This window comes from Lupinus angustifolius, chromosome LG15 (genome assembly GCF_001865875.1).
Source record: "Lupinus angustifolius cultivar Tanjil chromosome LG15, LupAngTanjil_v1.0, whole genome shotgun sequence".
Classification (NCBI taxonomy): Eukaryota; Viridiplantae; Streptophyta; class Magnoliopsida; order Fabales; family Fabaceae; genus Lupinus; species Lupinus angustifolius.
This window is the reverse complement of record NC_032023.1, coordinates 20,492,360-20,505,753: the sequence shown is the minus strand read 5'-3', so window position 1 is coordinate 20,505,753 and position 13,394 is coordinate 20,492,360. Positions and strand designations below refer to the sequence as shown.

Sequence of the window (13,394 nt, the reverse complement as noted above, 5' to 3'; positions counted from 1 at the left end):
AAATTATTGATGAAATAAATACAAATTGATTTAATTTATACCAAAAATAAAAGTGTCCTTCATTCAGTAGAGCCCATGAGCATGTCTTGCTTGGATATGGAAAGACCAACCATGGACAATAAGTAGGACAATAATCACTTGTCTCCAATCGTATCCCAAGTCTATCACATTTTGACACATGAATAAAAGAAAAATTCTAAAAATAAAAAATAATAAAAAGTTATATTTTGATTAACTTGAGACGTGGAATGAAAAACCGTTCGAAACACGTGATCCTAGTTACAATAAGTAAAGAACAGTTCACGAAAATATCTGGAAACACGAATTTATAACTTCACAATAATTACAAATAAATGCTTGTAAAATTACAAGTGCTCATAATAATAATCAGTTTATTATTCATATGGTTTTTATTTTCCAAACGAACTTAATGCCCATGTACGTATCTCTGTTCACTGACATTACATACAAAAAAGAATAGTATATAAAAAAACATCAATCATTAATAAAAAAGAAGAAAATAAATCACATTATCTGAACCCATATACCGTGGCTAGGAATATCTTGATGGACCACAAATAACAAATAAAAACCAGGTGGTGCAAGAATAGGTGAACCGGGCGTGGTGACTTCAACCTCATAATTCGACTTTCCAACATCATTCAAAACATTCGGTTCGAGTACCAACACCCTCTGATTCATGGAGAAAGAGTGTGTATTAAATGGTGGCGCTAAAATTGTAACCGACACATCATTTCTATCCAACGTGGCTGCCACATGGAACCGAACCTTTAATTTTTGACCGTACTTTACTTTTGATTTTGAAGCAGGAAACGAGATTGTGGGACGCACGTTGTTGGATCCAGGGTCCAAATACGAAGGAGAAAAAGTTTCCAACCTCAATTCCGTTGGAAATAACACATTGCTGAAATTATAACCCATATGAGGGTTACTCCCAGCAACAAGTACACGACCATCACGTAACAAAACCGCAGTGGAATGATACATTCTTGGAATAGCGGAAGGTTTTTGCATCACGAACCGTGAACCGACCGGGTCATTTGTTTTATAAAGAAACGGGTTTAGAACCGGATTTCGCCCTGATTCCCAACCAGCACTACCTACAGCTGCTCCATTAATAATCAAAACGTTGCCATTTGGAAGCGGCACCATATCACTCATGACTCTGCCACCTGGCATTGTCTCCATAACCCACTTTGGTTTCGGGTCGGTTATTTTAATTCTCCCACAAGTATTCAATGCTCCAATAAACTCACCCTTTAATGTTTTTTCAAAAGAACCTCTCGGAGCACCTCCACAAATCAAAACCTCAGCTTCAATATTTGTTGCTTGTAAGTTTCTCAATGGAAGCAAAACCGCTGAACCGGTACTAGGGTAGTTTCTAGGGTCCCCACCCGGTATCGTAGGGTATGTCCTAACAACCCTACCATTACTATAATCAAATAAAATAGCGCGGTTATTAGCAAAGATGAATAAATTACCATCCACGTTTAAAAAAACAAAGGGGTAAAGATTATTCTCTGCGGGATCATTAGTCTGAACTAAAAACGGTAAACTGTATATGTTATTCGCTGCGGCGTCGTTTTTGGGGTAAAACTCATAGTTGAATTGCCTTCTCCCTCCGATTATTATTTGTTTTCCATCTGGCAAAATTTGATTGGTGGAATACCATCTTCGAGCTGAGAGACCAAACTGAACTTCTTCCCAGTCACACGTGGCACATGGTTTGAAGATTCTAGTGGCTCGTTCTCCATCATAGGACCCACCGGTCTGAACCAGTGTTCCGTCCGGTCCAACTGAACCGGATGAACACCAAACATTGGTTTGAACGAATAACGGTCTGAATTTGTTTCCTACGACGTCGTATTCAACGGAGTGAGCGGTGCAATCTGTTTTAACAACTAACTCATTTGGGTCGTGACGACATTTTCCACCGGGTAAGTTCAACTTCGATAAGCCGAAATCGGTTCGGTCGTAAATGACGACACGGTCGTTGTGGAGTAGTTGCATGTGCATGGCTACGACGCCGATGCTGTTTTGTAGAAGCTGCCATTCTCCGGTGCCACCACCAGCTTCTGTGGTGGTGGGGAGGAGAATGTGGAGGAGGAAGAGGAGAAAAAGGAGAAGGAAAATGGAAGAAGACATGGTTATGAGTTTAGGAATAACTTTGTGAGTGGTGTGGTAACTGAGATATGGCATCGCAGTGCTTTAAATAATGGTGAGGATTGCGGATCATAGACAAAGATCTTTCTTACACGCAAGTGAAAGGGTTCGACGCAACATTATTTGGCTCTGTCCTTTTTGTTACATTCTTACTTTAAACACCGTTTTGTGAGTTAGTATTATTATCTTAGGAAGAGATGATCATGTTTGTGTCCAAAAATATTGATATTTTAGTTGAGTTAAAAACAATTTTTTAATGCACAAAGACTTAAACTCATATCTCGTGTAAGAAAAAATTTAACATGTATCACTTAAATTAACAACTATGATATTTTAAGAGTTATTTAAATATTATAAGCCATTTACTACGTTTAACCAGCAAAGGTTTTAGGAAAGTGTTGCTCCCACTTTTTATTTTACTGCTAAAGTAGAATCCCCTTTTATTCTACGATGAATGGTTTGAAAAATTAAATTTTGAAATGTTTGCTATAAATATTTACTAAATTTTATTTCCATTATCATACATTTGGTATGTTTAACAATAGTACACATGTTACCTCTTTGGAGATTCCAATTGAGAGTCCTTGAAGTTGAGTTTGGAGAGTTCAAACTATATTTTTATATAATATTTTCAACACGTTTGTAATGTTCAAAAGATAGTTAATTCAGAGCATAAACCTAGCTAGGTTACATCGGAGAAGAAGCAAAGAATTTTTGACTCTTTGTTAATAAAGACTTAAACTCAACATACTATTACTTAGACCATAATACACCTTGAAAATTCATCTTTGTCTCATCTTTTTTCCCCAACAACCATGTCACCTACCACTTGGTCAATTGTACATCAATATATATATTAAGAATAATAAATTTAATATGATACTTAAGTCACGAGGTTCTCCCATATAATAGTCTAGTTTTTTTGTTGAACTTTCCTCATATTCTTCTTAACAATTGGTGCTTTCATATTAAGAGTTGTGTCACGAAAAGAGCTATCTATAGGCTGGATTAAAGTACATTACTGAATATTGATAGGTGAGTGAAGCCGCCAAAAGAGAAAGTGCTACCATCAGGTCAATGCCGATAAAGTGAAAACTGTAGAGAAGAGAAGTTGTTTATTTAGAGATTAAGGGTAGCCAGGTCCCCCACAGAGAATTGGACGTAGGGTAGAATGGTATAGTATTGTTAATGTTGACAAAGAACACATGCAGAAAAGATAGAGGCTTTGATCAAGATACAGCTTACTCTCTCTCTAATCTCTTTCATGAAGGGAGACAATACATATTCTTCAATCGTTGCTTCCTTTTCTACATTACCTTCACTCTTTAAATGTTTCCTTCAGTCGGTGACCCTATCTACATTCTACACTTTGTTTTTTAACAAAAATATATTTACAGAAAAATTAATCTTTTACTATATTCATATTTTGTGTATCAATGTAAGGTCAAATATCAGGTAAAATTAATGTTAAAACTACACACGTTGCAAGGTAAGACCGAAATCGACAATATCATTACCGATTTCAGAAAAATTACACTAATTTCACTAAAATTGTAAATTTTCGGTCAAAGTGCACTAAAACAATAATGATAGATTTGTCATATAATATTGTGAACGATTTTTATTCAGTTTAATGATTATCAGTGAGCACAGTCACGTGAGGAAACTCATCTTATGGTTATGGTGAATAATTTAAGAAATAAAGTGAAAGAAGTTATGCGTTCGAGTCTATTTACAACAAAATAATACTAATATATTAATATTTGTCTGGGAAGGCATAAGGTGGTCTGATAGCTAAGATAAATAGGGTTTAAGGAATGAAATGAATGAAATTGTGGGTTCGAGTCTCACACATAATAAATTAAAGAAAAAGTTACAAAATGATTTGATGGTTAAGGGTGAAGTGACGAAAATTATATTAAGTCCAAGATATGCTACTTCATGTCTAAAAATTAAGGAAGGTAAGGTTAGTTTTAATATTTGAACTGATTCTAATAAGCTCCTTTAGGATTATTTCCCATGCATAATAGTTTTATTAATTTAATCCAACACAACAACAAAAATACATGTTTAAGAAATCAAGAAGGGTAATGATTTATGGAGTTAGAGATGAAATTATTATATGTCAAATGCTTGTTTTAATTTTTCAATGCATGATTCCCTTTCTTTAATCATTAACCAGTGATTTTAGAGCATTGGTTAGGAAGTTCCTTAATGCTTATGTTTATTATTCACCGTAAAGTTAACCGTCAGCCAATAGAATACTTGTCGTCAAAGTTATCTTCGATATTCCGAACCGATTAAATTTTAATTAATAATATAAAAATATTTTTTATTTCTAATTTTTATTTATTTATATAACAGTATCAGATTGATCCGAGACAGAAAATATGACAAATTCATCTCTGTTCTACCCAATATGAGACCTATGGTTTCCGAAGCATGGGATCCACAGCCTCATTTTTGACAAAACATATTATCAAAACAGTGTTTAAAACATTTAATAGTATAAAGAAAATATGATTCATGATACCTGATTAGCAAAAACATTATCAAGGTATGGGTTTGAGTTTAGGTCACTAATCTAGAAAAGGTAACATTTAATTCCTTATCATACCCGATTTTGTGGGTTCCACATAACTAGAAGACTATATAATGGCCATGTAAATGTGGTCTCAAATGTTAGTTAACCTGTCTTAATTAGGATTTGACATATGATAATTCTAAAGAGATGGCATCACAAGAAATGTTTACAGCTAATTAGAGTGATATATGTTTGATTCTCTTTAAGTAAGGTTTCGATTTCGAGTCTTGTAGATATAAAAAATGTCTGCTGAGAGAGTTAGTCTCACATATCCGTGGATGTTTCTGACTCAGACATAATTATCTCGAGTGCAAGAATAATTGTGGAAACAAATGTGGTAGCGGAAGACACATGTAGAAATTAAGTAGAGAAAACGACACCGAGAAATTAACGTGGTTCAACAATTTGCTTACGTCCACGGTTGAAGAGCAACAATGATATTATCACTATGATAAACGAGAATTACAAGTTCACTCAAGTGTTTCACTCACTTCCCAAAACCTAAGTACATCCAACTTCACTCTCTCTTAAGTATATCTTAAACACTAAAATATTCATCACAATATTAGAACAATAGAAGAAGGAGAGAATATGCACTAACGCTAAAATATTAATGTGTCTTACAATGACTTGGAACATTCCTATTTATAGCAAAAGCCTTGAAGATTGTATGACCAAAAACAAAGATGTTTCATCACAACCTCTTCTTCTCATTGACTATAAAAAAGTTACACCATAGGCACTCATTTTACTTGGTTACATCATTCTCTTTTTCTTTTAAACCAATATTTAATAACAAAAAAAAAAAGAGTCTTTAACATTGATTTTTTTCCTTCTCAAACCTAAACCTTGTCCATAAAGAAATCAGAGATGAACTTAACTGCCATATATATATTCTTTCTCTTTCGGTGCTTTAGCTTTGCCAAGCCACACTGTAAAGTGACACCTTTGCTACTAGAACTTTTCTTACCAATTTTGTAAAGGCATCTTATTTTCAGAATTTATGAATGTATAAGCCTGCCAGATTTAATTCATATATTGGTTTATTTTTTGGCTCTATTATTTTAGCCCAAGAAAACACAATTCTACATGATTAATTGAGCATGCTTTTGGATTTGTGTTATTTCATTAAAAATAATGCAATCCTTTATGGATTTATTTGTATGTGCATCACTCTGAATTTTTTATTTCCTTCATCGTCAATAATTAATCATGAATTGACACAGAATTAACAATATTTAACTCTTATTTGTAATAACTATCTAAAAACATGAAAAATTTATTCTAAAAATATAGCAAAAAGAAAGTATACAAGTTTATGTGGTACGCAAGGAATTTCTGTTTGAAGAAAACAAGGCAAAATAACATTTGAATTAAGGAAATCGACTTTATAATAAAAGTTTGGAATATACAATATATAACTATAGAGGATATATACCATTTGCACTTAGGCATGCATGGAATCAATCACGATCAGATGAATATATTTGTAGCGTATTGAGTACATTTTAACATAAAGTATGTTTATGAGGGCACCAAATTAATAATCGTTGATCTATAACATCTTCATTATTGTAGCACACATGCATTGGCTAATTAGTTCAACTTTGGGACCAATAATCTTGACCACGTAATCAGAGATACCTTCCTACAAACTATGTGTATGTGCATCAACCCACACATACATATATTTAAGTTGTAAAGTTACATAAATTGAAAAATTAAATTCCCTACTACTCCTAATAATAAACTCAATTTTTTCCAATAAAAATTTGTTCGTTCTGAATTTCTTATTATTAGTCTAAGAGTTGAGTTTAACATTTTCTTCTAAAAACTTATATTAAAAAGCTAAGCTAAGCTAAGAGTGGTTCCTCATTGCCCTTGCACCCAACTAATATATAAGCTCGCATTCGGATAGGATGTAATTTTTTTTTGTTTTCAACATGTATCTTTGTACTGGAAACAATTATGTTCGAGCCGAAAACATTTACAGGTATATAGAGCTAACTCTCTCTGTGAGTATTTTTTCCATTTAGCAACTTTAACTTTTCACAGGAACAGTTTTATTTATTTATTTCTTTATCATATGAAAGTGCAATTTATTCAATCAAAAGCATCAGTAACAATGTCATGTGAAATTGAATACCCCTCCTCTCATTGTCTAGTCAAGGCATAAGCTACTTTGTTACATTCACGTGAAACCGAATCATAATAAATAGAATTAAAATCAATTTTACGTCATTCTCACTCACATTTCTTTTTGACATTTATTTATATGATAAAATCACAAGTGTATATAAAATAAGATAGATTAGTTATAATAAATTGATAAAGCAATGCAAACATGTGTGTATGTAAATGACGTCCTATAAAATTTCTGTAAACATAACTTATTATAGCTTATATTTGTAGTTAAAAAAGCTTATATTTAAATCAAAATACTTATTATTAGTATTCTTACCATGTTACATAGGACTCAATTGTTCAATTTCATGTCATTAAAAAGGTTTTTCACAATAATCTAACTCAAAAGTCATTCTTTTCCGTTAGGCTCATCTAATATACATTTTACTTAATATGTATTAATCTACATTATAGAATATAACGAATGATTGATATCATTTTACTTAATCAATGAATTCATATTAGAAGTTGTCATGTACATCTAAAACACATGTTACACATTATTGAAGCTTTACCCTTTCTTTTAATAGTGGCATAACATTTGATTGAACAACAATGTAATTTTTATAGTAATAGTACATTAAAATTAAACTCTTAACTCATCAATTAATCTAAAATAACATGATTGCTAAAATAATATCGTGTTTAAGTGTTTGTGTAAGTCAAATTCAAGTTTTATAGTATTAGCCAAATGATTTTTTTCATTGTTGAGATATCTAAGAAAATAAAAATGAACAAGTTTTGAAATTGTTCTCTATATTTATCGTGGAATATAAGTTATATTAACTAAACTTTATAAAGAAAATTCTCATGCACTAGCAATATTTAATTTTAAAAAGTTAACGAATCGTAATTCAAATGATATTTGTTAACTTGAAGTGTAATCGTTTTTCTTATTATTTATGACCAAAAAAGGGTTATAAAAACTTCTGTAGCAATCATGAGACCTTGGCCCAAAACGATTAGATACTGGAACATTTCCAACGAAGAATCCTGATATCAATTTTGAAGAATTGTGATCAACTTAATATAAACGAGTATAACGTAAGAGTTTTTTATATTGTCATTACAACATTACCGTTCATTTTCACTTATCATTGACTCTTTGAGCAAAGTAATCCAAAATGGTAGATGATGCATGAAATGTGTATAAATATTTACACTATCAGCGTCAGTGCATAGATTTTATATTCTTATTTATTTAATTAGAAGAGGTTGAAATTGTATATTTACAAAGTTATGATCTAGATAATTACGTACATTGAATAAATTCATAAAATTAAATTTCATATTTGAGGAGGATATAATTCCCATAGCCCCACAGTTGTGTCTTCAGAAGCTGATGCCATAAGCTTAGAATCTGATGAATAAGTTACAGCATTGCACTGCAATATAGATATGGAAGAATAAATATTAATATATGTCAGAAATAATTCAAAGAGCAATCATAGTTTATTCACATGTGCATAAGATATAGAAAACAATGACTTACGGTAGCACGATGATACTTCAGTATTGCTAAAGCATTTCCTTTGCGATAATTATATATCCTTATTCTGTCAATGAGGTGATAAAGAAGGATTTTAAGCTGAAGGAATTTGTACCAAAGAGACACAATAAAAGGTGTTGTTTTTTGAAGAATAATATGCATGTTGTGCATATCTTAAGCTCTAAAAGTAGTGGGTAACTAGCCTTGAGGGAACTAGGGTAGATGGACGATGTAAGGTTCTATCTCAAAACCAATTGACAATGAGAGGAGTAGCCCAACAGATATTTAAACCATTCCCGAGACAATGATGTAGGCGGTGTGAGATTTCCTTTCCAACATGCCCCCTCCACATAAGCGTATTGGACTAGGTGAAGGGTTACTTGGACAACCAGAAATAAGTTGGGCTCTGTCTTTGATACCATGTTAAGGTTCCATCTTAAAATCAATTAATAATGAGAGGAGTAACTATTTAAACAATTCCCAAGACAATAAAGTAGGCGATGTGAGATATTCCTTTCTAACAGACGGAAACTATGCTGTTCTATTTAATTTTATTTCCTTTTTAGGAATCAGATGTAGAGCTTTGTCTGGAACATTTGAAAGCAACACACATCTGAAATTCCAAAACTTAAGGTAACTATGACATGATTTACCAAGTGCAAGTTCCACAACGGATATAGCAGACAAAACTTTCCATGTTTCTGTCATAGATTATATGATTCAAGCCAATAATATGAAAACCGGATTCCTAGTTCCTATGACTCTTCAGCGAGTCACTAAAATAAAGTAACATTTTCTCTTTTTCTTAAGGGAAAAAGTATGTCAAATTCTTAAAAATAAGTGAAAAGAGGAGTTGCAGGGATAATGCATTATAAACCTGTGGTCCCAGCCAGCAGTTGCTGCAATTTTTCCATCGGGCCGAATTGAGCTGCCTGAGATACCCGGTCGCTCCAAACTGATCTCTTTCTTAAAAACACATGTACCCTTAACTCAAAATGATACATATAATGGAAAACATAAGTAAGCAAAAAATGGTGTTTAACAAGTATTGAGCTGCAAACTGAAAAATCATCATAAGAAATTTTTTCATGGAGGTTAATCAGGAAATTCAATCATGTGATTTAAAGGATCATTGCCTATTCCCATACCCTGCTTTTATAGTTGCTCTGATCTTTAGCCAGACCAACTTACTGCAACAGCAGTATATATAGCATTCAATATCTGTCATTACTTAAAACCTATGAGTGCTTTACTGAAAATATTGTGATCCCTGTTTATTCACACAAGTTTAGCATGCTTGACATGAAAAACAACCTGTTTTCAATATGAATGATTTAACATTCAAGTGAGGGCTTCCTTTAAGTATGGTCACTGATGGCTCCTGCACAAGTTCTAGGTTTTGCAAAGCAATAGTGCTCATCATTCTATTTATCTTTGTGTATGGAGTCAAAAATCATTGACCTGTTGGGAGGCTACAACTAAGTTGATCCTTAAGCTTGAAGTATGGAAATGTACATGAACGATCATATAAACTTAAGGAAATAAACTTTGAAAGCTGAAACATGATTACATGAAAACTGATTTGAGGCAACATCTGCAGATTTAATTATTTACTAGAAGAATTACTGTTTTGTTATTTTATGATTCTTATCAATGTTATGATCGTCTTATAAAAGATAAATAAATTTACAATTCAAATGAGTAGATTTTTCATTGTTTCAGTGGAAAAGAATCAAAGTAAATGAAGTTACCGTAGAATGCTCCAAGCTATATATAACAATCTTGTCATCTGCTGCACCCGAGATACCCCCATTGCAAGACCCGTCAATACAGATACTCAGAACTGCAAAATGACCTGCTATCAACTAAATTTTATTTAAAAAATAGCAACAAGGAATCTAAGGAGGCTGAGTTCCATACCTGGCTCAGAATGGAACTTGACAGTAGTTAATGGAACTCCAGGATTCCGTACATCCCACCAGAGCATGGAACCATCCTCATACCTAAAGGACTCATAACATAGGATATGAGATAACAAGAAGGTAGGTATGCTAAATGGGGTTAACTTTATGGTTCAAAGAGATCAGAAGTTGAAGTATAATCTGTAAGTTTCCACACACCAAGAGCCAAACAAACCCGATTCTAATGATCCTACCAGTTAGAAGTCACTGCTTTGATCAATACATTATAAATTTATAAGTCACATCAACAATAAAATATCAGCTGGAGCAGACATAAGAAAGAGGATCAAGATTATACCCAGCCAAGACATTTAGAAATCCCTGTGATTCAGATGGTAAAAACAGTTGAAGTGCCATGCACATCCCTGACAAGAAATGATTACTTCAATTTCACAGACATGAAAAATACAACCAAAGAATGGGAAATCTAGTAAAGGCTTAACTATTAATTATAAGCAAGAAAATATACGAAGAAAAAGATGTCAATACAGTGATATGTAAAAAATAGAACATCAATGTGAAGTGTAATGGACATCCTACTTAAATGATAGAGTGAGTATCATAAGTATATGATAGCTCCATCTAACCTGAGAAGTGAGGGTTTCAAGAATTGATGGTAGAAACTTGAATATGAAAATTCGTTTAGACCAGAAACAAACCTCTGTCTTTGTTGCCAACACTTGAAGAGTTGCTGGTGATATTTGAAGGGAGCTGTACAAATCTTTCAGCTGACTTAAGATCCCAAATTTCAACCTTGAATGACGATAGAACTGATGAACATTGGTGTCCATAATTTGGCAATAAATAATATAAAGAGAGACACATAATTACAATGATAAAGATAATATATACATTTAGAAAGGTTACCAACCTGAGAAGAGTTCTCCCCTGATAAAGCCACGTACTGTAGCCCTTCATGATGCATATTGTCTGCCATGACAATGAGGTTTCGTCATTCTTACTTCCAAAACATAAAGGATAGAGTACAAAAATATTTCAACAACAAAGACAGAATAGCAAAACTGTCACCAAAAGTACCAAAGATTTTTTTTAAAACTGCCCATTTTAATTCAACACTCACAAACCTTCACAGCTTTCAAAACAAGGTTGATCATCATAATCTTTCTTATCCTCCGGTATTTCTCCATTAGGTGTTCTTCTGAACTCTGACTCTTTCCCATTTTTAGACAAAGCGGAAGGAGTCTTGACTGTGGAAAGCTTGCAAAAGTGGTAAGTGTTTGTCTCTATTGTAAGCAATGGAATCCTGGATGGGGGATGCGGATCAACCAAAAGTAAAATGATAACTAAGGACATGGTTGTACCTTGCGTAATAAAATACGCTATTGCTTTAAGATAGGAAAAAAGATTAAACATTTCTAAAGTTGAATAACTAAAATTCTATAAATATCAGTGTGTACCTGGACAAACCAGCATCACTGAAATCCCAAACTTTGACAGTGCCATCCCTGCCTTGGCTACAAGCATACACAATCTGTATAAATTTGGGCTTTCTAGCACAGGTACATCAAAATGGTTTTCACAACAACATATCCAGTATTCCAGTACATATCCTATGGGATACATAGACAAATTTATAAAATTTGTCAATGTGTTAGATGACACCACTAAGTAGCTTATAAGCTAGTCAATTAACTTATTTGACAAAAAAATGTTAGTTATTGGTATTTTTTTGGTACTACCAAGGGTATCCCTTATCTTTTTTTTGTAAGGAACTAATTCCTTTCCGGGTTTTTGGCTGCTCCTCCCAACAAGTGTCGCTCCCACGAATCGAACCCTCGACCTTGGAGATCAAGTGCAGCCTTAGACCACTAAACCAACACCTTGTTGATTACTTGTTGGTATTTGGTAAAAAGGGTTTAATTCAATAAGCTATGAGCATATAACATCACATTTGAAAAGCTACCTCAAGTAGCTTATGTCTAAGCATAAACTAGGGTCTAGAGGCTCATGTCATTTTACACTTATCAACTAGCTTGTTAGCTAATCATAACAAATAGTTCAAATTCAATCAGCTAGTTGTGTTGTGCCAAACAAAGCCCGTATATCTTTCAATTGCCTTATGAATTTTCTGTGTAACGGTGTCATATCTGTATCCTGTATAAAATATAACAATTTGTGTCACTCCATGTACCACTGATCTATGACCGGTTGAAAAAAATATATTGAAGTTAAAAAATTAATAATTAACTATTTTTCTGAACCAGTTATAGCCGATGGTAAATGTAGTGACACAATTTGTGGGACCGAGGAAGCACCTGAGAAATTGATTGGTTGGGAGAGAAGGAGTGGTGGCAACAGAAACAATGCCATGAGCAGCACTATGTAACCATGAAGATGAAAGCGTTCGATGTTGAAGCGTATCCCAAATGCGCACTTCACCGTCGGAAGAACTATAAGGAAGAAAAGAAGATTAGAAGATGAAAGTAAGTAATGTAAAAGAAAGAAGAGAGAAATGAAATGGAGTACCATGAGAAGAGAATAGGGTTAAAGGGATGAAAGGAAACGTCGGTGACAGAAGCGCGATGACCTCGTAACACTGCCACAGGATCAGGTGTTGCTCTTTTACTCATTCTTCTTTCCTCTGAAACTAACCTATATATGTTGAAAAGGGGTTGTGGGTTGCTCTGTTCCACGGCGGCGGTGGCGGCGGCGGCGGCTCAGAGATTGCGACTGAGACCGTGAGTCCCTGGAGAAAACAATTGGACTCGCTTGTTTTACTTTCTGTGTTTATATTGGATGATAATAAAAAAAATTTGTAACACACATCAAATATTTCAATGTTACTCAACTAATTTTCTTGACATTTTTATAAGATGGTATTATAATTTTAGTTTTTCTTTTTATAAATTCTATGAATATTATTTTATTTTGTTACTAAAGTACTATTACAATAATTCATTATAAAATGAAAGTTGTTAATTAATAGAATGAAATGATATATTCAAATAATTCTAGTAAGAAATGATATATT

The 13,394-nt window shown here is 33.2% G+C and overlaps 2 protein-coding genes across 3 annotated transcripts; both read right to left on the bottom strand.

Annotated features, from left to right (window-relative positions):
- On the bottom strand, nucleotides 359-2,299 carry LOC109327455 (aldehyde oxidase GLOX-like). Its single transcript, XM_019560604.1, has one exon. It carries the CDS (start codon nucleotides 2,218-2,220, stop codon nucleotides 526-528), a length of 1,695 nt encoding a protein of 564 aa, XP_019416149.1. The 5' UTR covers nucleotides 2,221-2,299; the 3' UTR covers nucleotides 359-525.
- LOC109327349 (protein DECREASED SIZE EXCLUSION LIMIT 1-like) lies at nucleotides 8,137-13,135 on the bottom strand. 2 transcript variants are annotated; one of them, XM_019560458.1, is made up of 12 exons: nucleotides 12,890-13,135; nucleotides 12,679-12,813; nucleotides 11,821-11,877; nucleotides 11,488-11,666; nucleotides 11,274-11,332; nucleotides 11,062-11,155; nucleotides 10,701-10,767; nucleotides 10,362-10,444; nucleotides 10,193-10,284; nucleotides 9,319-9,425; nucleotides 8,445-8,508; nucleotides 8,137-8,337 (listed from the first exon to the last, which is right to left on the bottom strand). In XM_019560458.1, exons 1-12 carry the CDS (start codon nucleotides 12,991-12,993, stop codon nucleotides 8,239-8,241), a joined length of 1,140 nt encoding a protein of 379 aa, XP_019416003.1. In that variant the 5' UTR covers nucleotides 12,994-13,135; the 3' UTR covers nucleotides 8,137-8,238. The 2 variants fall into 2 exon arrangements, with proteins under 2 accessions (XP_019416003.1, XP_019416004.1); XM_019560459.1 differs by lacking the exon at nucleotides 12,890-13,135 and having other exon boundaries at nucleotides 11,821-11,873; nucleotides 12,679-12,718.

What these genes read in the sequence shown, in the direction of transcription:
- LOC109327455 (XM_019560604.1), bottom strand. Translation starts at nt 2,220, where the DNA reads ATGCCATATCTCAGTTACCACACCACTCACAAAGTTATTCCTAAACTC.
- LOC109327349 (XM_019560458.1), bottom strand. Translation starts at nt 12,993, where the DNA reads ATGAGTAAAAGAGCAACACCTGATCCTGTGGCAGTGTTACGAGGTCAT. An exon ending in CAAGTTCCATTCTGAGCCAG is followed by an intron (nt 10,285 to 10,361) that starts GTATGGAACTCA and finishes GTCATTTTGCAG; the next exon opens with TTCTGAGTATCTGTATTGAC. An exon ending in ATAGCTTGGAGCATTCTACG is followed by an intron (nt 9,426 to 10,192) that starts GTAACTTCATTT and finishes TTTTGAGTTAAG; the next exon opens with GGTACATGTGTTTTTAAGAA.